Source organism: Schistocerca piceifrons, chromosome 1 (genome assembly GCF_021461385.2).
Source record: "Schistocerca piceifrons isolate TAMUIC-IGC-003096 chromosome 1, iqSchPice1.1, whole genome shotgun sequence".
Lineage (NCBI taxonomy): Eukaryota > Metazoa > Arthropoda > Insecta > Orthoptera > Acrididae > Schistocerca > Schistocerca piceifrons.
In genome coordinates, this window is record NC_060138.1 from 423,231,376 (window position 1) to 423,258,372 (window position 26,997).

A 26,997-nucleotide genomic window follows, 5' to 3' on the forward strand; every position below is an offset into this window, starting at 1 on the left:
TTTACTAGTCATTGCCGATGTACTTAGACGCTGTTTTAAGTTTCAGGCTAGTACATGCGTGTGATGATGGACAGTGTTGAGTTATCCACTGTGATAGTATTAAGGGACTCCTTGAGATTACTCGGGAGTGAGTTTTTCCTAAAGAATTCAGTGAAACGGACGTTCTGGAAACGCCGTCACAAGGGCGAGTGAGATCAAGCGTGCCGCACACGCGGGCGCAACAATACTGGCGAGGCGAGCCGCTGTCGGCTCTTGTGCCGCTGTTGGCTCTTGTGCCGCTGTCGGCATTCTTTGTACTTGCGAGTACGAAAGGCGGAATAGTTTTTCTTCCCGGACAGCTGATGTGAAAGAATTCTGCTGTCAATATTTATGTTTTTTTTCGATCTACTGAATATTATTTTCTTGTTTAGCGTTAAGTGGAATCTCATGACGAGATATTAATTATGAAAAGGTTATGTAAAAATGTGTATTCTATGTAATTAATTATTAATTTGCGTATTTTGATCTACCTGTTTTTATGACCATGTACTCTGATTAATTTTGCAAATAGTATTCCATTTCTCATAGTGTTACGAATTTTAATGATTTTGGAATAGCTGAACCATTTTCTATATCTTCTATGAATTTTAATATGTTGTCAACCTGTTTTATTTTGTGCAAGATGACAGAGTGGAATAAGATTAGGAGTGTCCCCACTCAATTATTATGGTCTAAAAATTGATTTATGATTAATTAGACGAATGCTAAATTTTGTTGATGTTTTGAGCATATGCATTTCCGCTGTTTCTTTTTTGGGACATTTTCTGAGTCTGTTTACGTTACACGAACATCCTCAGACAATGTGGGGCACGTGTAACGCCGGAAATGCATATACTCCTATTTCCATCTATTGTACTATTATTTTTTTTCCTTGTTTTGTTACCTCAAGATATGACATTTCTGTCTCTTTATATATTGTAATTGTTTTACTGTTTGTATATATATATATATTTATGCACTCATGTCGATGTATAATTGGTTTGTTTCGTAAATATTATTTGTATTTTTACGCTGGGTCTTGCCTAGGGAAAACTGCTATCGAACGATTACGTCGATAGGTCGTGTGACGAATCAAAGTGTGTAGGATCTTTGGTAGTGTTAACTCTGCCGCGTGGAGCGCGGGCAGAACAGTGAGAGTCTGGCGGGAGTAGCGAGTGGAGCAGGTGTCGTGTGACGCTCCCGCGAGTTGCCGCGCTTTCGGGGTTTGGCAGCAAGTAATTGCGCTCGACTCGCGATGATAGTTTCTGACATGGTGTCGCGGACGGGAAGCATTAGCTGGCGCACATCAAGAGCCCGTTTCGCCTGGTGACCGTGTCGAGAAGAAGGCGCGCCAACATCCAGCTTCTGCAACAGCGACGGCCGACAATGAGTGACTGTCGCCACCTCCTCGATCGACGGCTTCAAACCTTCAATCAACCAACAAGGAAGACTAAAAGCACGTAAAGTTTCAGAACTGTATGGCAGACCTCAGCTTTTCAAATTGTTCCATTTGCCTCGCAAAATTACAGCAACTTAGCATGAACCTTTGTTGCTCATTGTCCCAATTGCATTGCCAAGCAGGGTCCCTTCCTTTTCCGAAATGAACCCGAGTGTCGTTGAAATTCAAACGCCAGCATTAAAATAATATGATTAGATTTCACTGCTTTAATTTCAAAGTTCAGTAGCTGGCTACAATATTTAGGTTACACGAGCACAAATTAAGAGTGCGAGTTTTGTTAGCATATTTTAGCTTACCTGTGACTGCAGCTCAGCTTGGTACGTACTAAATTTTACTATTGTTAATTGTTCAGAATCATTTAATTCAAGTTCAAAGTTAAATCTCTTGTTTCTAAATTGCGTAGAGTCAAGTTGATTTTGAAATGATTGTTGAGGTAGTCCAAGACTAACCGTATTTTACTGGATTTCGATGTGCTTCAGAAAGAAAGCTTCTTATTAATTTCATTCACTAAATTAACTTTCAGTTTTCTGGTTTTATTAATTCTTCTGCTAAATTAAGTCAGAGTGTAGCGAAATTTATTACTTCTGACAAACTTTCAGTTTTCACACTACACGTGTCAACCTTCAGTTGCCACGCTTCTAGTGCTAATTATATGTGTAATAACCTTACTTTTTCAGTTACTATAGTAATTGTCCTTAGGACTGGCGACCGTGATTTCCTCCAAATCTCAAATATCTAATTACCGCTAGCTAATTGTTAACGTAACGGCCGCACATTTACTTTCTTTATTAACTTTATCCCTTTTCAAAATTAATTTCCACCAGTTTCATTTGCATTTTTCCTTTCATTTTAGATGTAACCCTTTCCTCCCTCTTTACCGATAGATTAACTTCGGTGACGATTGCTTTTCCCAAATTTCCATTAGGTACACGCGGTTTAATTTTTCACTGTCATTAAGGTCGATAAGTGAGGGGGGGAGGTTACACGTGGCGACCGTGACAGGACAATCTTCGGTTTTGAGGTTGTTCTGGACACGAATTTGGCATTGTGCAAATCTCGTAACAAAGTACTGGTTACGTACAGGCCGTTACGTCAGCGAGAATAAGTAGTGGGAGTAATCCTAATTACATTTGAGATTTGTCATTTATATTGAAAATTATTAAAATGAGTGAAGGCAACAATTACCAAAATTTGGTAGACTTGGATACGGAACAATCGGTCGAACAGTGGGAAACGCCCACGGCGGTTCCCATTGTTCAGGGGCAGGCGGATAGCATGAAAGACGCGACCGCCGAAACGCAACAAAGAGCAGAAATGGAATTCCAAACTTTAGAAAATGTTTCGGAATCGGAAGCGAAAATCAAATCTGTACCCCTTGATGATGAATACGGGGGAACATGTATAGAGGAACCAGCTACGGAAGTAAAACCGGTAGTTTCCGGGAATTTAACTGATTTATTGAACGTTTTGATTAACGAAATCAAGAGTCAATCGGTCAAGCAAGAAGCTCAGTCTGAAAAATTTGAACGGATGCTAGACAATCAGAACAAAGCTATTAACGTTGTTAACAACAATGTTGGAGTTGTTAACACAAAAGTTGATAAAATCAAAGAAGATATTGTTGTAATTAATACCGAAATCGGTAATCTTAAACAGGAAATGATAGGCGTTCAGGCGGAAATTGCGAGCATAAATACTCGTTTTAATTCTGAAATTAGCAGAATCGAGAAAAGTGTAGGAGAATCAGTTGCTCCGATCATCGAGAATAAGGTGACGGAACAAATTCAATTAGTGAAAAAAGAGGATCAAAAGAAGGTGGAAACTTTAAAGGCTTTAGTATCCGAAGTAGATACCAAAGTGACGAAGCAGGCTAACACCTGCGAAGAGAAAAAGAGGGAAGTGGAAACGCTTGCGACAACCACTTGCCAAGTGATTACGAGGGTGTCGGAATTAGAAAGGAAACTTGACGAAAAACAGAGCTATGTGCCAATCTGTGCACATAGTTCGGAGTTGTTGACGAAAGAGGAGCGGTTCGACCCCTTGAAAAAAGGCGGTATACACCCGACGGATTTCATTAAAAATTGTGAAAGAGTTTTACCCAGATCATGGACTGATGAGAGAAAAATTAATGCGATTATTGATGTGTTGGCTGGTGATGCCAAGCGTTGGGGCTTAAACCTCAACATTACGAACCTGACTTTTGACGAATTTAAAAATTTGTTTCTGGCTGAATACTGGTCAGAGCAAAAACAGCAAAGTGTCTGGCGCGAATTTGTCGTATCGAGGCCTTTCGATGCGAATTCGCGCGGTTCGATGAAGGAGTTTTGTGAGGGCTGGATCCGCAAGTTGGAATATTTGCGTGACCGCCGCTCGGAATCCGAAATAGTCTGGGAACTCTACAAGAAGCTTCCAGATGATACAAAACGATACGTAGGAAGCAATTACAGGACAATCAATGATTTCCTGGAAAGAGTGGAGGACGAGGACAATTGGCGCAATAATCGCGACAGTGGCAGAGGCCGTGGTAACAACAACGGGTACCACAGCAACCACAACAACGATAACCACGGGAATAATGCATACCGCAACCATGGCAGCAATAACAATAATGGTTCGGACCGTAATAACAATCGGTACAATGCAAATAATAACAGGAATGACGGAAACCAGTATCATACTAACGTGATACGGGCTTCACAGAATAGTAATAACGCCAGAGGGTGTGATCAGCCGCCTCAGCAGCATCCGGGGAGCGTATCTGCTGGGACGAGACAGGGAAACCATTAGCCGCGCCGGTGAGGGGCCGACCGGGCGTGGAGAAATTTTGGCGGCCCAATAGCAGGAGAAAACCCAGGTGTCGTCGGTACGAAAATTCCGTGTGGAATAATCAACGGCGGGAGAGTGTGCCAGTGTTAAGAGAAAGGAGTGCGCCCACAAGTAGTAGATCAGCTGTATACACGGCAGTAGAAGGTACATTCACTGTCAGTGAGAACAATTTAAGTAGTGTTCCGGAAATCGATTATAAGGTGCCAGCTGTAATACCCACAGCGGAACTGGAGATTGAGTTTAAGAATGATTCGCAATTGTTGAGAGAAGATCAGATGTCGGATAAAACGTCCGTCATCGAGCGAGGGGATGCAGAGAGGGATGAGGTCTGGTTAAGGCAGTTCGGTCGCTTATACGACGAACTAAGAGATTATAGGGGTCTGTATGGGAGAAGTGTTTATGGGGAGCGCGTGCAGTATTTGCCGCGTCTCGTCCCACAGGAAGATAGTATTTGTGAAGTGATTGAAAGTTCTGGCCCTAACCGGCAGACTTTACCAGAAATAGTTGATGTTAATGGGGAGCACGAGCAAGATTCGTCGTGTTTCGTCCCGAAGGAGTTAGATGTTGAAGGAGTAACGGAAAGTTCTGGCCCTAACCGGCAGACTTTACCGAAAGTTATAGTGGTAGAAGTAGCCGACCCATCCGACGCAAACCTCCAGTTTAAACATTGCGAGAGTATTAAGGGGAAAGATTACGAAAATTTTAGTGATAGCCGGACACAATTGGTAGAAAAGCACATAGATTTCAGCGTGTATGAGGTTAGAGCTGACGTTATGCGGTCAGACGGTAGCAGTGTGGGTTGCGCAGATCCAAAGGAAGTAATTTCAGGTGCGACTGGGCACATTCCTCCAGGTAGATTGGCAGATGAGATCAATCTGATTAAAGAGGAATCAACGAAGGTGACAATTAGTGAATCGATAGCAAAGCAACACTCACTAGTTGACGAGTTACAGGAAAAGGTTTCGGTATTGGAGGCGAAGCTACAGACTAAGCCTCAGGACAGACGTGTTGAAATTAAAACTGTATGTGAACAGAGGCTGAAAAAGCCGCCAGATAAACCGGATTTGGGATCAAAGCCGGATGGTTTTTTCTGGAATGACCTGGATATAGACGAGGATTTACTGTGGGAAAATAAAGAAACCGTCGAGGACAAGTGTAGACAGATAGTAGTGTCTGTTAATATGCACGACCTACAACTAAACGTGTTGATTGACACCGGTGCAGAATTGAGTGCTGTATCTGGGAAAATATTTGAGTTACTGAAAGATAGACCTGGCATCGTAGTTATGCCAGTAACAGGAGTGAAAATTATCGGTGCTACTGGGAAGGCCAGTAAACCGGTCACAAAACAGATTTTTGTCCACTTCGAGATATGTGGGGCAAGATTTGAACAAGAGTTTGTCGTCGTGCCAGACTTGACTACGGAAGTAATTATCGGGTTAGATTGGCTATTAAAGTACCGTGCAGTGATTAATTGCGAAAGCAAAACTTTGACATGTACGTCACAAGATAAAACAATAGTAGTTAGTTTTGACGAGGCAGGAGACGGTGTGCATAGGCAATACCAGCCTATACACATTGTTAACTGGCCGGATGACATTGACGTAGGAATGGGTTTGAACTGCCGTAACATGAGGAATTTCGGCATTGACAAAAGTGTAGAAAGTGAATTGGAAGAGATAATCAAATTCCCTCCACGGATTAACATTAGTATTGGTGTGAAAAAAGATCGTTTGCGAGAAGTAATGAAGCTAAAAGCCGATGCTCGCACACGTCGTCATGACGCTAAAGTGCGTTTTGCTAAGTTTGCAATCGGAGACTTAGTACTTGTAATAGCTCATGAGAAATCGAGCGAGATAGACCATGAAATCTCTAATTTTAAGTTTGTTTATAATGGACCATATAAAGTCATTGGTATACCTCACACAAATGCTTGCGGAATATTGTAGACTTGAAATTGTACCAACCTAGGATCGATTAATACCACACAATTGGTAATTTATACAGTATGTAAAATAGAGTGTAAGATTTAACGATTTGCTAGATTGCCATGCTTTTGACTGACCAAGAGGACATTAAAGAAGTTGTAATTAATAAGTAATTAATTTTGACTAAATGATTTAAGAGAGAGTGATTATTTATCAATTGAAAAATCCAAGCTGCTAATTTAAGTTTTCAGCTGAGTCACAGTAGATTAAGCAACGTAAATATGATTTTGTAACTAGCTGTAAGATTTCATGAATATGTGTTTTACTAGTCATTGCCGATGTACTTAGACGCTGTTTTAAGTTTCAGGCTAGTACATGCGTGTGATGATGGACAGTGTTGAGTTATCCACTGTGATAGTATTAAGGGACTCCTTGAGATTACTCGGGAGTGAGTTTTTCCTAAAGAATTCAGTGAAACGGACGTTCTGGAAACGCCGTCACAAGGGCGAGTGAGATCAAGCGTGCCGCACACGCGGGCGCAACAATACTGGCGAGGCGAGCCGCTGTCGGCTCTTGTGCCGCTGTTGGCTCTTGTGCCGCTGTCGGCATTCTTTGTACTTGCGAGTACGAAAGGCGGAATAGTTTTTCTTCCCGGACAGCTGATGTGAAAGAATTCTGCTGTCAATATTTATGTTTTTTTTCGATCTACTGAATATTATTTTCTTGTTTAGCGTTAAGTGGAATCTCATGACGAGATATTAATTATGAAAAGGTTATGTAAAAATGTGTATTCTATGTAATTAATTATTAATTTGCGTATTTTGATCTACCTGTTTTTATGACCATGTACTCTGATTAATTTTGCAAATAGTATTCCATTTCTCATAGTGTTACGAATTTTAATGATTTTGGAATAGCTGAACCATTTTCTATATCTTCTATGAATTTTAATATGTTGTCAACCTGTTTTATTTTGTGCAAGATGACAGAGTGGAATAAGATTAGGAGTGTCCCCACTCAATTATTATGGTCTAAAAATTGATTTATGATTAATTAGACGAATGCTAAATTTTGTTGATGTTTTGAGCATATGCATTTCCGCTGTTTCTTTTTTGGGACATTTTCTGAGTCTGTTTACGTTACACGAACATCCTCAGACAATGTGGGGCACGTGTAACGCCGGAAATGCATATACTCCTATTTCCATCTATTGTACTATTATTTTTTTTCCTTGTTTTGTTACCTCAAGATATGACATTTCTGTCTCTTTATATATTGTAATTGTTTTACTGTTTGTATATATATATATATTTATGCACTCATGTCGATGTATAATTGGTTTGTTTCGTAAATATTATTTGTATTTTTACGCTGGGTCTTGCCTAGGGAAAACTGCTATCGAACGATTACGTCGATAGGTCGTGTGACGAATCAAAGTGTGTAGGATCTTTGGTAGTGTTAACTCTGCCGCGTGGAGCGCGGGCAGAACAGTGAGAGTCTGGCGGGAGTAGCGAGTGGAGCAGGTGTCGTGTGACGCTCCCGCGAGTTGCCGCGCTTTCGGGGTTTGGCAGCAAGTAATTGCGCTCGACTCGCGATGATAGTTTCTGACATGGTGTCGCGGACGGGAAGCATTAGCTGGCGCACATCAAGAGCCCGTTTCGCCTGGTGACCGTGTCGAGAAGAAGGCGCGCCAACATCCAGCTTCTGCAACAGCGACGGCCGACAATGAGTGACTGTCGCCACCTCCTCGATCGACGGCTTCAAACCTTCAATCAACCAACAAGGAAGACTAAAAGCACGTAAAGTTTCAGAACTGTATGGCAGACCTCAGCTTTTCAAATTGTTCCATTTGCCTCGCAAAATTACAGCAACTTAGCATGAACCTTTGTTGCTCATTGTCCCAATTGCATTGCCAAGCAGGGTCCCTTCCTTTTCCGAAATGAACCCGAGTGTCGTTGAAATTCAAACGCCAGCATTAAAATAATATGATTAGATTTCACTGCTTTAATTTCAAAGTTCAGTAGCTGGCTACAATATTTAGGTTACACGAGCACAAATTAAGAGTGCGAGTTTTGTTAGCTTATTTTAGCTTACCTGTGACTGCAGCTCAGCTTGGTACGTACTAAATTTTACTATTGTTAATTGTTCAGAATCATTTAATTCAAGTTCAAAGTTAAATCTCTTGTTTCTAAATTGCGTAGAGTCAAGTTGCTTTTGAAATGATTGTTGAGGTAGTCCAAGACTAACCGTATTTTACTGGATTTCGATGTGCTTCAGAAAGAAAGCTTCTTATTAATTTCAGTCACTAAATTAACTTTCAGTTTTCTGGTTTTATTAATTCTTCTGCTAAATTAAGTCAGAGTGTAGCGAAATTTATTACTTCTGACAAACTTTCAGTTTTCACACTACACGTGTCAACCTTCAGTTGCCACGCTTCTAGTGCTAATTATATGTGTAATAACCTTACTTTTTCAGTTACTATAGTAATTGTCCTTAGGACTGGCGACCGTGATTTCCTCCCAATCTCAAATATCTAATTACCGCTAGTTAATTGTTAACGTAACGGCCGCACATTTACTTTCTTTATTAACTTTATCCCTTTTCAAAATTAATTTCCACCAGTTTCATTTGCATTTTTCCTTTCATTTTAGATGTAACCCTTTCCTCCCTCTTTACCGATAGATTAACTTCGGTGACGATTGCTTTTCCCAAATTTCCGTTAGGTACACGCGGTTTAATTTTTCACTGTCATTAAGGTCGATAAGTGAGGGGGGGAGGTTACAAGGTATATACTACGGAGAAAGTATAATTTTAAATCTACATCGCATATTGGTTCCTCGAAATTACGCATGACTGGTCCATGAGACGATTTCTTTCTTGCAACGATTAACATTAAAGTTCCTCGAATATCTCTTCTACACTTGCGCGTATGGGCTATGCGACCTGCTGCGATTCTAACAGTGGCTGTGAATTCATTCGATGTCTGCTGTAATATCTGCTTTGGAGACTCCAAACGTAGGAGTTATGCTCGAGAATAGGTAACACTAGCGTCTAATGTGGTTTGACTTACAGAGAACTGCACTTCCACAGAATCCTCTCAATAAATCTAAATTTTCCGTTCGCTCTCCCTGTTATAATTGTTCTCCAAATTACTTACTGTAATCTCACATTAATTACGAATAAATGTTAATAGCGGGTTTTAAACGTATGTAACTTCATATCTTCCTATGATCGAAGCAAGTATGTGCCAGGAAAAAGAATGTAGCAGTCTGCGTGATAAAGCGCATTCAGAGAAGAGAAATAAGTTACATTTTAATAATAGGAGGAACTACAATTCCTTGAAATATTTGTTGGACAACCGTTTTTTCAGAAAAGTAGGTCACATAAGATGAGATACTTTGCACCTAGATAATACAGAGCTGAATCTGATGATAGTCACCGGCCGAAATTAATTGTTTTTAAACATTATGCTATGTAACTGCAATCTTGCACTGTAATAAAAACCTACTTAAGTAATCGCCTACACTTGTACATATTTGCGTCTTCATTTGACATATCGCTCACTTTCGAATATGACGTACGTTATGCAATATTTACATGTAATTCATCATAATGGAACGAAGGGGTTTTAGGGTTTTCTTGTCATTTTCTTTCTAAGGCGTTCAGAAAAGGCGGGCACTACAAAATACTACTTACCGGTTATCTCTGTGGAAAAGCTAGTGCACTACTGCCCATTGAAGTTGCTACACCAAGAAGAAATGCAGATGATAAACGGGTATTGATTGGACAAATATATTATACTAGAACTACCATGTGACTACATTTTCACGCAAGTTGGGAGCATAGATCCTGAGAAATCAGTACCCAGAACAACCACCTCTGGCCGTAATAACAGGCTTGATACGCCTGGCCATCGAGTCAAACAGAGCTTGGATGGCGTGTACAGGTACAGCTGCCCATGCAGCTTCAACACGATACCACAGTTCATCAAGAGTAGTGACTGGCGTATTGTGACGAGCCAGTTGCTCGCCCACCATTGACCAGACGTTTTCAACTGGAGAGAGATCTGGAGAATGTGCTGGCCAGGGCAGCAGTCGAACATTTTCTGTATCCAGAAAGACCCGTACAGGACCTGCAACATGCGGTCGTCCATTATCCTGCTGAAATGTAGGGTTTCGCAGTGATCGAATGAAGGGTAGAGCCACGGGTCGTAACACATCTTAAATGTAACGTCCACTGTTCAAAGTGCCGTCAATGCGAACAAGAGGTGACCGAGACGTGTAACCAACGGCACCCCATACCATCACGCCGGGTGATACGCCAGTATGGCGATGACGAATACACGCTTCCAATGTGCGATCACCGCGATGTCGCCAAACACGGATGCGACCATCATGATGCTGTAAACAGAGCCTGGATTCATCCGAAAAAGTGACATTTTGCCATTCGTGCACCCAGGTTCGTCGTTGAGTACACCATCGCAGGCGCTCTTGTCTGTGATGCAGCGTCAAGGGTAACCGCAGCCATGGTCTCCGAGCTGATAGTCCATGCTGCTGCAAACGTCGTCGAACTGTTCGTGCAGATGGTTGTTGTCTTGCAAACGTCCCCATCTGTTGACTCAGGGATCGAGACGTGGCTGCACGATCCGTTATAGCCATGCGGATAAGATGCCTGTCATCTCGACTGCTAGTGATACGAGGCCGTTGGGATGCAGCACGGCGTTCCGCATTACCCTCCTGAACCCACCGATTGCACATTCTGCTAACAGTCATTGGATCTCGACCAACGCGAGCAGCAATGTCGCGATACGATTAACCGCAACGGCGATAGGCTACAATCCGGCCTTTATCAAAGTCGGAAACGTGATGGTACGCATTTCTCCACCTTACGCGAGGCATCACAATAACGTCTCACCAGGCAACGCCGGTCAACTGTTGTTTGTGTATGAGAAATCGGTTGGAAACTTTCCTCATGTCAGCACGTTGTAGGTGTCGCCACCGGCCCCAACCTTGTGTGAATGCTCTGAAAAGCTTATCATTTGCATATCACAGCATCTTCTTCCTGTCGGTTAAATTTCTCGTCTGTAGTACGTCATCTTCGTGGTGTAGCAATTTTAATGGCCAGTAGTGTATTCAGGACATGAAAAGAACTTTCAGTGTAACATAAGTCGCACCTGTAAATCCGGCGCATAAAAAAAAGACAGATCTCATCAAACTGTATGTGCCACCCGATAACTGTGACATACAAATCGAGCGACTTGTGCGGCTCAGCTTAAATAATATTAGAATGTCCAGCTGAGCCTATCAACAGCCCTCCTAGCACACATGTACAGGGCATGAAACATATATATTTTCCAGTTCAATCTCTAGAACTGGTAATCGCCTCCAACAAAAATCACTAGAAAACCATTCAACTGGATGTGTACTACCCACTCATATTGGAAAGTGACGGATAGGAGACCTATACGTTTCAATCACATTAAAGCGACCACCGCCTATGTTCGACGTTAACGTGCATTAACAACTCACAGGCGGCAGCTGGCAGCACTAGCAGTGGAAGGTATCTAAAAAGTGTAGGGGTGAAGCGGTCAAGAGAGTAGTAGTCGTAATACGGAAACGAGCGATTTATCGGAAGTCCAGATGGGCGTGATAATTGGCTTTCGGGCCAAGGGTCGAAGCATTTACGAAGTTTGTAAACTGTTCGCGTGTAGCATGGTTCAAGTATACCGTGCATGTCGAAATGGCGCTATCCACAACCAGTACAGAGACAACTGCGGTGTGGGGTGGAAGACAGCTGCGGAGATGTGTAACTGTTGAGCAACTGACAGCCCAGTTGAACTAAGGGGCTACCAACAGTGTCTCCTCAAGGATCGTTCAGCGATCGCTGCAACGTATGGGCCTCCGCAGCAAGCGCCTGAATCCTGTTCATCGGCGACAAAGGCTGGAATCTGCGCGACAGTATCGCAACTGGACGTCCAACAGCGGCGACAGGTGGCCTTTTCAGATGAATCGCGTTTGATGCTCCAACGGCGTGAAATGTCTGAAAGCAAACACCCTGCAACAATAGTCGGAATGGTCCAACACAGAGGAGGGAGCGTTATGGTCTGAGGAATTTTATCGTGACATTGCATCTACATCTATATTTATACTCCGCAAGCCACCCAACGGTGTGGGGCGGAGGGCACTTTACGTACCACTGTCATTACATCCATTTCCTGTTCCAGTCGCGTATGATTCGCGGGAAGAAAGACTGCCGGAAAGCCTCCATGCGCGCTCGAATCTCTCTAATTTTACATTCGTGATCTCCTCGGGAGGTATAAGTAGGGGGAAGCAATATATTCGATACCTCATCCAGAAACGCACCTTCTCGAAACCTGGACAGCTAGCTACACCGCATGCAGAGCGCCTCTCTTGCAGAGTCTGCCACTTGAGTTTGCTAAACATCTCCGTAACACTATCACGCTTACCAAATAAACCTGTGACGAAACGCGCCGCTCTTCTTTGGATCTTCTCTGTCTCCTCCGTCAACCCGATCTTGTACGGATCCCACACTGATGAGCAATACTCAAGTATAGGTAGAACGAGTGTTTTGTAAGCAACCTCCTTTGTTGATGGACTACATTTTCTAAGGACTCTCCCAATGAATCTCAACCTGACACCCGCCTTACCAACAATTAATTTTAAATGATCATTCCATTTCAAATCGTTCCGTACGCATACTCCCAGATATTTTACAGAAGTAACTGCTACCAGTGTTTGTTCCGCTATCATATAATCATAGAATAAAGGATCGGCGATCTCGTCATATGGGAAGCCGCAATGGAACAGCAGAAGTATGCATCTATCCTTGGGGAGCCTGCCGGAGTGGCCGTGCTGTTCTAGGCGCTACAGTCTGGAACCGAGCGACCGCTACGGTCGCAGGTTCGAACCCTGCCTCGTGCATGGATGTGTGTGATGTCCTTAGGATAGTTAGGTTTAATTAGTTCTAAGTTCTAGGCGACTGATGACCTCAGAAGTTAAGTCGCATAGTGCTCAGAGCCATTTGAACCATTCTATCCTTGGGGATCGTATCCACCTCTATAGGCAATATGTCTTTGCTCCGCACGGTGGAATCTACTAGCACGACAATGTAACGTGCGATACCGCTTGCAGTGTACGTGAGTGATTCGGAGAGCATCAGACTCCGCAGCTGGCCACGGCACTGGAATCGACATGGTTCCACATCCTTCTCGGTACCTTCCAGAGCCTCACTCACTCTCTTCCAGCACGTCCGCGCTGCAAAAGGTGGTTATTCAGACTTTTGACAGATGGTCACATTACTGTGACTGGACTATGTATAACTAAAAATCGATTTGTTTCTGTTAACTATCGAGGTCACCTTTTTGCAGAAATCTTTATGAACGTAACACATACGAGGCCTGTCCAGAAAGTAATTCTTATTGATTGCAAAATGGAAACCACAGTGAATATCAGAAATGTTTTATTTGTAACAGTTAGCTACAACTTCCAGCTACTTCTCTACATAGTCGCCGTTCTGACTTAAGACATATGTCGTAGCGTTGTACCAACTTTTCAATACCCTCGTCATAGAAGACAGCCGCCAGTGCTTTCCGCCAATTCTCCACGCTGGCCTACAGCTCGTTGTCTGTGCCAAAATGTTGTGTTCACAGACAGCGGTTCATGTGACCAGAGATGAAACTCAGAGGGAGACAATTACGGGCTGTATTGTGGGTAATCAAACATTTCCAATTGAAAACGATGCAGGAGCATCTTCACTGACCCTGTAGAATGCAGCTGAGAATTGTCTTGAAGAAGAAACAGCACGACAGTTATGTAATGTTGCATACATAGCTTCAGGAGAAATTCCTCAGCAGGCCCTCGTACTTGGCGGGAGTCACTACTTTTTAGACATCTTTACGCGCTCACTGTGAGCTCAGAAATGAGAAGAGCGACGTGATGCTATCTGGGGTCATACTAGAGACACTGCCCAACACCTCTGTGCAAAGCTTTATCGGATTTTCGTTGTCGTTTCCATTTCGCGAGCGATACGAACTTACTTTCTGGACACCCCTCGTATTTACTGTCTGGGATAGAGTATGGACAAATTATCCACAACAGAAATCTTGGAGTATTGAGGATGAATAACAATTTACGTACCGGAAAGCATCGGGATCGACTCTGGCGATCTTGTTGCTCGAAAAGTCTGCATCCAGCAGGTAGCCAAGCCCCTGGACGTATTCTCTCTTGAGCTCAGTGAGGTTGTTGCCTGCCATCTCGAGCGTACGTAGCTTGATGCCGGGAGGGAAAGTCTGGACTTCGGACAAGTCGTTGTCGTTCATGTTGAGGATGTAGACATTGATGCTGAGGCCCTCTTCGAGCGTGGGCACGGCGGTGAGGTTGGAGCCGGAGCAGTCGGTAACCCAGTTGATGCGGAAGTAGTGGCAGTCGCACTCCTCGGGGCACTCCAGGTCTGGCAGCTCGCAGTGGCAGGGCACCGCCAACACCGCCAGCAGCGCCACCAACACGGCAGCCAGCGACCGCCAACTTCCACTCTGCGTCTTCATCGTCGCGTCAGGTCAGGAGTCCTACGGCAAACACAATGTGCTCATTCACAAGGGAAGCACTTTGGGTACTCTGAAGATAAATTTTGCAAAATCTCAGCATGCATAAAATACAGGGAGCGAAAGGTTATTTGCAACACATAGAGAAACCAGGCTGCACTTACACGAGTCAAAGAACATGAAAGGGAAATAGTTGAGACTGTGTGAAACAAAGTTGTAAGGTACCCACGATGTTATTCAGTCTATACAAAGGGCAAGCAGTAAATGACAACAAGGAGAAATTTGGAAAGAGAATTGCAGTTCAGGGAGAAGAAATGAAACATTAGCCATTTGCATATGACATTGCAACTTGTAATGGTACTTGAATTACGTAACCATTACGGCAGCTCACCTGAACCTCTCGATACCAGCAATATTCTACTGTGTTTTTGTAAAGTAGTTATCATGTTTCTGAGACAACATTCATATTTGATTTCATTAATGTAGAGGTACGTTGATGCATCGATATGTTTATGTTGCAATGATATTATTCTTATGTGTATTCTTTCTTTTGCCACTATGATCTTTGACGTACTTGTAACTCTGATTTTTGGGCGCGTAAGCGATTATTAGTTAGTTAGAGAGTCGGACCTTGAGAAAGTCAAGTCTTGGACGTCGTGGTGGAAAGACGCATATTGTAGTCAGCTTATAAAATGTGAACTTTAACAGTCAAGAAGATGTTTTCAAGTATGTTTTGTATTGTGAAGTGATGTTTTGTGTGTTACGTGATATTGCAACAAAAGCAATAAAAAGGAAGTGTAACTTAAATTCGGAGTGCTGATTATTTTTTTACATCACCATTGTGCTAACTTTCTAAGGTTTAATCTTCAAGAATGGTTTGTGAAACACATCTATAAAACTTTTGAATATAGCAGAATAAAACCTAGGCCTCCTTGCATCCGAGCTTGGAATCATCACCACCTAGATTTTCGACGATTGAGCCATGATTTTACAACGAAACCAGCGTGGGATACACGAAAACATGAGTGCCTAGTTTATTCATTATTACATGAAATGACTTTATTAATTGTGCTCTAATGACACCTGCCACATAATAACTTTGTTGTTGCCCGAAAATTGCAGTATTTAGCAGCGAGAGCAACACCACAATCATTATTAAATTTTGACCTCTGTTGTGGTAGGGTTGTTAGAAACTGTATCAGAGAAACAAATGACTTAAAAGAGCAGCTGAACGGAATGTAAAGTGTCTTGAGACGAAGCTATAAGATGAACATCAAGTAAAACAAGGGTAATGGAATGTAGTCGAATTAAATCAGGAGATGCTGAAGGAATTAGCCTACAAAATGAGACGCTAAAAGGAGTAGATGCGCTCAGCTATTTGGGCAGCAAAATAACTGATAATGGCTGAAGCAGAGAGGATATTAAATGCATATGGCAATAGCAAGAAAGCATTTCTGTAAAAAGATATATTTGTTAAAATTGAAAGTAAATTTAAGTGCCAGAAAGTGTTTTCTGGAGATGTTCGTCTGTAGTGTAGCCTTGCGCGGAAGTGAAATGTGGTCGATAACAATTCAGACGAGAATAGAATAGAAGCTTTTAAAATGTGGTGCTAGAGAAGAATACTGAACATTAGATGGGTAGATGATATAAGTGTTGAGGATGTAATTTATGATAAAACTTGCCAAAACAAAGGATTTGCTTGACAAGACATTTCAGGTAATCTGGTAATTGAAGGAAGTGTATGGCTAAAAGCTGTTTAACCCTTTGTTTCCTGACATAAGAAAAAATTTACTTTTTAACATTTTCTTTGCAGAATTTATGCTATTGTGGCCTCAAATGACGGTAGGATTTTTTGTAAAATTTTATTTTATTTTTCACAACTTTTTTCTCTCCTGGTACTTACAAGTACCGTCAGACTCCATGTACAGAATCACAACATGCGCAGAAAAATGCTCCAATTTTTATAACTTGTACCTTATTCCACATAAATATTAAATATTTTTACATTAGAAAATTAATTAACCGAAATATGATATTTCTGAATTTTTTTTTTAAATTTCGCATAAATTTATTCAAGAGCAACTTCACAATACATAGACAGTATATACATATCAGTATATACATATCACATATTTAGTGTTAGTGATACCTCATGAAATTGTAGGAAACAGTTCTTTTTCTCATTGCAGCACAAACACACTTTACATGTACTACATTGTGAATGTGGTCTCGACTGAATTTTATTTTTCGCACACATTTCGCATCGTCCTCTTTTACAACTGAACACTACAAAATGGTTTCCTCGGTTGCCAAGACGTACATCCTTCGGAACAGATAAGTTATCCTTCCTTCTCTTTGGGAGAGTTATTTCATCTTTACCAGAGTTTCTCTTTTTGAGATTTGGCACTTGCTGTTCATTCATTAGCCCTAGTGCCACAGCACACCTGGATTCCAGCAGTGGCAGTGCCCCATGTAGATAACTGAAAATGACGTAAGGATTGACAAAAGTAATTTCTATTGCTCCCCAGAAGAGACGGTGCCACCATTTCTCTGATCGCTTGTCAAGACCATAAGTTGAATGTAATCTGTCTGCATGATCCACACCACCCATGTTTTTATTGTAATCACATACAATAACTGGACATGGTATAGTCATACTAGTTCCATCTTTCTGTTTTCTTGTCACTACGCTCTGTTCAATGCCATGGAAGTTTGACGCAAAATATACTACTTTATTTTCCTTCCACTGAAATACTGTTAGGTCTAAAGATGACTCTCTGTGATTTGATTTAGACATTTTTCTTTAGGTAAATTCCCTGGCAAACCTTTCCTGTTTGTTCCAATTGTTCCACAGGCAAATGTATTTACCGATTTCTGTGTGAGAAAAAGTGGACAGAACAACTAGTGAGAGGTAACGCATTGTTGCTACAATAAAGTGTTCGCACAACCTGACGGTACTAATAAGTCCGCTTTATGTTTTCCACTTTATCTCATTCACTTGTAACGTAATGCTTCAAACTATTATAAAAAAACAAAGAAGGTAAGTACGTACAATGGAAAACTCAACGGAAGTTTCAATAAATTGCGCACAAATTCAGGCAACACCATGGAAACAAGCACATACAATTTTCTGTTTTTCACAGCAGCGCGCGAAAAACAATTTCAAGCTCTGACCGCCAGAGAGGTCTATGTATTGCACAATAACATCTATGAAACAGTAGAGCAGAGTTACTGTTACGTACCGACAGGCTCTCAGATCACGAAACTGCACCACGAGAAAATAGTTAGAGTCAAAACTTACTGGTACTTTTAAGTACCGTCAGGCAACAAAGGGTTAAGTCCAAGGCTGGAATACGCTAAGAACGTTCAAAAGCATTTAGATTGCATGATCTGACATGGAGAAGCTTGCACAGGATACATCAGAGTGGAGAGAGCTATAAAACCGTTTCCGGACTTAAGTTCAAGACAGCAACAACTTATCGACAAAGAAAACCAACGTCTACCGAACACTCTCTGAATATAGAAAGCGGAATGGACAGCAAATACCGTGCGGTTCCAGGCGCTACAGTCTGGAACCGAGCGACCGCTACGCTCGCAGGTTCGAATCCTGCCTCGGGCATAGATGTGTGTGATGTCCTTAGGTTAGTTAGGTTTAATTAGTTCTAAGTTCTAGGCGACTGATGACCTCAGAAGTTAAGTCGGATAGTGTTCAGAGCCATTTTGACAGCAAATATATCTAACAAGGAGAGACTCCATCGGTGGGATCGACTTTTTGGAACCTATACGGTGAGATCCCAGGTATCACAACTTGCAGCCATTTCCCTAGTGGGCCTTCGTTTGCGAGAAATCGACGAAAAAAATTCGGAATTTCAAGTGACCCTCAAGAACGTTTAAAAGATATAGGTTTATGGAATGGCTGCTTGTTGTAATGACAGTGTAAAGTCTTCACTTTCAAAAATGTGTGGGTTCGAATCTCAATGGGTGCTTTCAAGTTTTTTATTTTTAAATCTTTATCAGTATTTTTATTCAATTAATTGGTGAACAGAAATAGAATAAAAATTACTTTTAAACAAATTAATTGGATAAAAATGATGATAAAACTCATTTCGATAAAAATTTAAATAATTAAAGTACCTGATTACAATTGACCCCACAACCTTCTGCACGTGAAGATCTTATCCTATCCATTACCACACATAACTGGTAGTTACGATGCTACTTTTTAATGTTAATAAGCTTTACCCAACACTCCGAAATTGTTTTCGTCAATTACTCTCAAACAAGGGCACAACAGGGCGAATAGCTGCAGCATGTGATACCTGGAACCGTAATCTACATCACTGTGTAGATTGTTTCAAAATTGTTGATCCCGACGCTGGGAACTTCTCTCTGTTAAGTCCTCTCTACTGTCTCCAGTTTCTGTTACCGACTCATCGATGAGGCTGACAACGCCCACACGAGTGATACTTTAATAGAGACGCAGATTACAACTTCAGATTTCTCGGGGTGCCCACACGAGTGATACTTTAATAGAGACGCAGATTACGACTTCAGAATTCTCGGGGTCCCTTGTTGATCATGTCAAACTAACTACGATAGATTTAAAGTACAGCATGAGAAATAGAAATCCACCGCTAAGTTTCTTCGGTTGACCAGCCGACGGACTATTTTCACTGTCTCTCAGTAGAGTATGCAATTATTATGGTTCCTGAGGAAAGATGGCTTCTAAGTGGCTGTGCACTTAGTTTCGCCACGACAATTACCACATTACTGGGATCTGTCACCAACAGTCAACATGGCTGCCTAAAACTGACGAGCAAGGGCTCCATCGGAATATTGGGAAGTTTTGGCGATAACATCTGATACATCTGACGTAACACCATGGTCTCAAATGCCTATTTTATTGTCAAAACAGCATCGCTAGGTAGTGCCTAGCAGGCATCTAGCGTACATTTCTGCACAATCGCAAATACTTAGGCATCCTAGCAGTTCCCTCGGGCGCTCGCAAGTCACATGTCTCCTGGAAACCTATGGTATTCCGCGATGTTTGAACAGGACTGGTACTCTTTGGACAGAGCATTGACACATTAGACAAGACTAATTTCGAGTAGAAAACAAGCTCGCAAAGAGAATTCAAGCAAAAAGGTTGTTGACATGATTAGATATGTCCTGCTGGTTTCAGCACAACTCTTTCTTCAAACTATTGAAATAACATATTCTGAGATGTACTATACGTGTGTTCAGAAAGTATCGGGAATTTTCCATTTTTTGAAATAATTTTATTTATTCGCCTACATTAATGTTATCTCTTTCAAATTAGTCCCCGTCAGACATTATACACTTATGCAAAAGCTTTTCTCAATCCCTGAAACAATTCTGGAACTCTGTCTTAGAGATAGCAGTTTCCTCTTTCAGCGATGCGGTGTAATACGCATCTGAACGTGTCACACTACGTCCCTTCACGATTCTCTTCATTTTTGTAAACAGAAAAAATTCACAGGGGTCTGCATCTGGCGCGTATGGAGACATTAACATCATTAGTGTTGTTTTTCGCCAAAAATTCACAAACAAGCAATGAAGTGTGAGCAGATACATTTTCGTGCGCAAAAGCCATGGATTTTTTCGCCACAAATCGCGACGTTTTTTCGGATTGATCCTTAGTGATCGTCTGACCTTTTGGCAAGAAATCATGATGCATTATGCCGTTAAAATCGACGAAAACAGTGAGTAGAACCTTGACATTCGACGACACTTGCGAGATTTTTTCGATCTTAGCGATCCAGAACGCCGCCACTGGGACGGTAGAGCCTTAGTTTTGACATCATACCTGTACGTTCATTTTTCGTCACTTGTTATGACACGTTCCAGTAGTTCTGCATCTTTGTTGACTTCATTTAGCGACCCCCGACCAATTCCCATTCACCGCTGTTTTAGCTCGAAATTCAATACCTTTGGCACAAATTTTGCTATCACTCGTTTCTTAGCCAAAACACCCGTAAAGATTTCATGGAACGAGCCAACTGATACGCCAACATCATCGGCAACTTATTTGATTGTGATTCGGCGATCGTTCACAATCCATGTTTTCATCGATTGTTGATGTGCTGGGGTGTCTAGAACGTTCGTCATCTTCAACTTCTTAGACCAATCACAAACCCTTGTTTTACTCATAGCGGACTCACCAAAAGCAATATTCAAAATTTCTAAAACTTTGTTGCGTTTTATTCCATTTTATAGCAGAATTTAACGCAAATTCTCTGACCAATTTTTAAAATGAATCAATAAGCACAACTCATAAGCAAAAATATATGTAGCCTACATGTAGCCTTCTTGACAACTGACGACAGACTAAACATTAATATGGCTACCAGGTTTCAATGTGTTTGCCAACATAACAACGAGAAAGCGCGCGAACCGGACCTATTCAAGTCGCGAAATTACCAAATTCCTTATAGGCCTACTTTTTTAACACGGCTCTTATGTTCTTGAATGAAAAGAATAAAAAATGTACTAAATGCTTTTAACAGAAATGAAATTCTAACTCTGCATTATGACTGAACTCCATCTGAACTAAAATTCCACATGGCGCTAACAATGATACAAAAATTACACGAGTTTTACAATGAGACTACTGCACATACGACATTCTTAAGATATCTCGTCAACAGAGTACAAATTTTAAGGATTCTGACCCTCTTTTGAAGAGAGAAAGCGTTCCTCTGAAGCCAGCGCTAAAACGATTTTGGAAGTTTATTCAGTCCACAACGTCGAACTTCTACAAAAGTGTCATTAATGCGATAGTATCCCGTGGAAGCGACAGTATAAAATTGTGTTTTCGAGTATATTCAATTTTCCTTTCCTCCGAGCTACTTTCATTTGAAGTTTCACTAGCGAGTGTGACAGCTATGTTCACAGTCTAGTACGAAAAATTGACATCGGGAATGAACGTACTACGCAATCGAGGAGGTGTGCTAGGATAAAATTTCTACCGCAATGGCGGCAATGTATGCAGAACTCACCAATCGTTTATCGCTGCTCTGACGGTCAGGTCTGCCCATTCGATTAGCATGCGCTGGCTGCTTCGCCTTCAAGGCTATCAGAGGTCGCGCTAAACAGCTGGTGCCCTGCTGCACAGCTTGTCCGCGAGCTCAGATTCAAAATCGTTCAAATGGCTCTAAGCCATTGGTTCCCAACAGGTGGTTCGCGGACCCCCAGGGGTCCGCGAGCTATGCCAGAGGGGTCCGCAAGATGCTATTAAAATATAAAATATATTAAATATATTTCGTATGATAACAGATTTTTTGTTTTGGCCGATTCCTGCATGAGCAGAGTTTTAGTAAACGTTAACTTCTCCGTCTAGCGCCTTCCTAGAACCAACTGACACTAGCACACACTATTTTTCTTAAGGAGTTTGTTATACTAAACACCCAGATTTGAAGACAAAGATTTTGAGCAATAATCAAAAATTTAACAATAACAATGATGGCTAAATTGAAAAACTTTTAAGCTCAATATTTTTTCAATAATGAATAAGTCAACGTTTTTTCTAAGTTCCAAAAATAGAAAACGTATAAAATGACTCTTAATTTGGCTTTTTTAGGTACTTGTGCTGTGATATGACAAGGTACCAATCATGCTCGATGAAGGAGTCCTCGAGAAAATTTTGTTGGGAACCCCTACTCTAAGCACTTTGGGACTTAACATCTGAGATCATCAGTCCCCTAGACTTAGAACTATGTAAACCTAACTAACCTAAGGACATGCCCGAGGGAGGATTCGAACCTGCGCCTAGACCCGCCTGGCCACAGCGGCCGGCTTGTCCGCGAGCCAACTCGAGAAACATCTAACACGATAGGACTGAATTATTTGTACATGCCACAATCACTGTCAGGCTTTAGTGGAGACCGCTGTGAAACTGATCTGCAATGGATACTGCATGATTAGTGGTAATTGTTCATGTCACTGCCCTAATGGATGCCTTGATGGCAAAAGGTGTACTGACGATTGATCCTGTTCCATGTAGTATCTGTTGTATTAGGAACAGTAGAAGAAGCTGCACTACTGCCATTGTTCTGATGTATATGAAGCTATGACAAACAACTCCCTTCCAACTACTGTAGAGCAAACAATACAATGTGCGCTACAGACAGCTGCACTACCCATTGCATTGCATTGCATTAGGCTATTCAGTGGTAGCTCGTTTTGTTTTTGTGGGTGTGACATTGAGAAGGATATCAGTTTTAGCAATTTAGGCTGCGGAAGAGAATAGCTGTCAACAAGAAGGCACGAAACAAGAACATTTATTTATTCTAAAGGGAAGAAAGAACACAAGTCATACAACTCTATTATAATATTCAATTCTACTTACTGCGCCAGGACAATCACTGCATGAAAACACAGGTGACAAAATGGTTCGCCAGTGTGTCTTCCGCAAGTGGAACTATAAGCGGGAGTTACGGTAAAAGAGAAGTCAGAGTGTGACGTCTCGTCGATGTCAGTGTCATTAGGGACGAAGCGTTAGCTGCTAACTAACTATGAGAGATAAAATCGGTCGTGGTGCTGAAGAAGCCATACTTGCATTCTTCTGAACTAAGTTACGGAAGATACTGTTACAAATTTATAAAAAATTACGCTTTGGGCGATCATATTAAAAAATCTGCTTGTTAAGTTAGTAGCGATGTTCCTGCTTTTAGACCCTTATACAAGCAACTGTAGAGGACAGTGTAACCTGCACGGGAGTGCAATATAACAAATTAGGCCGAAGTTTATGTTGTTCACAGTGTTGACTGTACTGGAGTGTATGAGTACGATAAGAGTTTAATTGCAAACAAGTTTGCTATTGACACCATTTATCTTGTATTTAGCATCACGTATGTCGACTTGAAATCACGTTGTCTTTAACACAACTAAATATTCGAATGAGGTTTGTGAACTGGGGCTTAGCTAATGTTCCGTCGACAGTGAGGTCATTAGAGACGGGGTAGAAGCTAACACGGGGAAGAAAATCGGCCGTGCCTTTCAATGAAACCATCCTGGCATTTTCCTTACGCAGTTTAGGGAAATCGGTTGAACTAAGTATGGATGATCAGACGCGTATTTGAACCGACGTCCACCCGAACACAGGTCAAGGCAACTTTCGTGCACAGTACATCGAGAGTAACTTCCGTACACAAACTACAACAAAGATGTTTTTTGAATGTACTCGACAGATATAATCCTAAAGGTCTTCCACACATGATATACTTCTGTACAGAAAGTATTTATCGTCAATGGGTACTGCAGCTATCTGTAGTGCACTTCGTATTTTGCTCTAATTTGCTTATATATATTTTCCAATGGTGCTTATAACTATTGGCTACTGTTGTTGTTGTTGTGGTCTTCAGTCCTGAGACTGGTTTGATGCAGCTCTCCATGCTACTCTATCCTGTGCAAGATTTTTCATCTCCCAGTACCTACTGCAACCTACATCCTTCTGAATCTGCTTAGTGTATTCATCTCTTGGTCTCCCTCTACGATTTTTACCCTCCACGCTGCCCTCCAATACTAAATTGGTGATCCCTTGATGCCTCAGAACATGTCCTACCAACCGATCCCTTCTTCTGGTCAAGTTGTGCCACAAACTTCTCTTCTCCCCAATCCTATTCAATACTTCCTCATTAGTTATGTGATCTACCCATCTAATCTTCAGCATTCTTCTGTAGCACCACATTTCGAAAGCTTCTATTGTCTTCTTGTCCAAACTATTTATCGTCCATGTTTCACTTCCATACATGGCTACACTCCATACGAATACTTTCAGAAATGACATCCTGACACTTAAATCAATACTGGATGTTAACAAATTTCTCTTCTTCAGAAACGCTTTCCTTGCCATTGCCAGCCTACATTTTATATCCTCTCTACTTCGACCATCATCAGTTATTTTGCTCCCCAAATAGCATAACTCCTTTACTACTTTAAGTGCCTCATTTCCTAATCTAATTCCCTCAGCATCACCCGACTTAATTAGACTACATTCCATTATCCTTGTTTTGCTTTTGTTGATGTTCATCTTATATCCTCCTTTCAAGACACTGTCCATTCCATTCAACTGCTCTTCCAAGTCCTTTGCTGTCTCTGACAGAATTACAATGTCATCGGCGAACCTCAAAGTTTTCATCTCTTCTCCATATAATTTTAATACATACTCCGAATTTTTCTTTTGTTTCCTTTACTGCTTGCTCAATATACAGATTGAACAACATCGGGGAGAGGCTACAACCCTGTCTTACTCCCTTCCCAACCACTGCTTCCCTTTCATGTCCCTCGACTCTTATAACTGCCATCTTGTTTCTGTACAAATTGTAAATAGCCTTTCGCTCCCTGTATTTTACCCCTGCCACTTTTAGAATTTGAAAGAGAGTATTCCAGTCAACATTGTCAAAAGCTTTCTCTAAGTCTACAAATGCCAGAAACGTAGGTTTGCCTTTCCTTAATCTGTTTATTTAAGTTACTCCCTACGTATATTGTGCACGGAACACTATGTGTGATGTTTAGGATGGTTGAAACTCTGCACAAATGGGCCATAAGAAAGCTGATAAGTACGAGTTCTTCCAAATTTCGCCATTAGCTTTATATAAAGATCGATAACGAACTAAAAATAGCGCGTTTTTTATATATATTGTAGTAAAGCCAACAGATCAAAGCAGAACCTTACACATCAAAAACATTACATAAAAATAGCATAGTAAACAGACAAAAACGCACTTGAAAATGGGAATCATGTAAGATATAAATAAAATAAAATCGTGACTCGTAGGAGAAAAGTTATTCACAAACAAATCCATTGCTTTCACAGTCGCAGTGTTTCACAAACCATTTATAATGAATCGAATCAAATTGCTGCGCTCTGCTCGATGGTGTAGCTAAAAGTTCATTTAGTTCTACCGTTGCAATCTAAGTAACTGTAAGTCATGCAAATTTCTATGGAAGAATGGTCATTTTCATTAAACCGCATCGCCGTTGGTAAGCAATAGCTGTGGAAATATTTCTACTGAGAGCGGTAAGTGGATGCGGCGCAAGCTTTTTTGGCACCCACCTGAAGTGGTTCGTGTGGCGAAAATCAGTCTCTTCATGAAATTTTGTTTTGCAGGAAAGCGCAAGAGTGCAGATCTAAATCGAATCGGAAGATGAAGTACAGTGGATTCCGTATTCCCATTTATAGCTTTTTTTTATTACAGTGGATTCCGCATTCCCATTTATAGCGTTCTTTATTAGTTAGTTTAAAACACAATCTTGCGCGGCCCCTCCCGCCGGAGGTTAGAGTCCTCCCTCGGGCGTGCGTGCGTGCGTGCGTGCGTGCGCGCGCGCGCGCGCGCGCGCGCGCGCGCGCGCGCGCGTGTGTGTGTGTGTGTGTGTGTGTGTGTGTGTGTGTGTGTGTGTGTGTGTGTGTGTTGTTCTTAGAATAAGTTAGTTTAAGTAGCTTGTAAGTCTAGGGACCGATGAATTTAGCAGTTTGGTCCCTTAGGAACTCACATACATTTGAACATTTTTTTTAAACACAATCGCAAAAGTAAGATAACCGACGTCAACGGCTCAAATGAACGAATACGCCACATCAAGCACGAAGACCTATAGATGAAATTTGAATCATTTTGGCACTTTAGTCCTAACAACAATGAAAACAAAGGTACTGAACAATGGTATCGAAAAAAGTGAAAATAATTTTCTCGTTGGTGACGGCTAATGTTCTTTAACGTGTTTTTGTTTAATTTTTTCCCAATAAAATCTTGGCAGATTACTTTAAAAAAAGGAAGAACAGTAATTGGACTGGTTTAAGATTCTTTGTTAGAACTCCTGATGAAGTACTCGCTGAGAAACGACGAAGAACGGCTAATAAAAAAATGCTCTTTCGCCTGACATCGCATTGTTCATAGAGCGGCAACCATTGTCTTCCAAGTGATTTTGTTGAGATTTGAATTGGTTCTTCGTTCACCTTATATCTCTGAGATACCTCTATGCGAGTTCTATTATTTCCCAACTCGAAAACAATGGCGAATAAAATGTTTATCCAATGAGGAAATAGTCACTTGTATACATTGAAGTATTTAACACACGAATCACAGCTCTAAGAATACAGGATCAACCAAGGAACGACGGAATCATATAACATGACGATATTTTACGGAGTATGACAGAACGTATTATCCGAGGTAACGGATAAAGTG

At 41.4% G+C, this 26,997-nt stretch overlaps 1 protein-coding gene across 4 annotated transcripts in view; it reads right to left on the minus strand.

Moving 5' to 3' along the window:
- The window catches only part of LOC124782952 (leucine-rich repeat-containing protein 15-like), a 143,336-nt gene that overhangs the window by 23,127 nt on the left and 93,212 nt on the right, over positions 1–26,997 (minus strand). For all 4 annotated transcript variants that reach the window (XM_047253987.1, XM_047253984.1, XM_047253985.1 and 1 more), the window contains exon 2: positions 14,388–14,815. In XM_047253987.1, coding sequence (XP_047109943.1) covers positions 14,388–14,794 — 407 coding nt within the window. In that variant the 5' untranslated portion in view covers positions 14,795–14,815. The remainder of the gene's footprint in view (positions 1–14,387; positions 14,816–26,997) is intronic.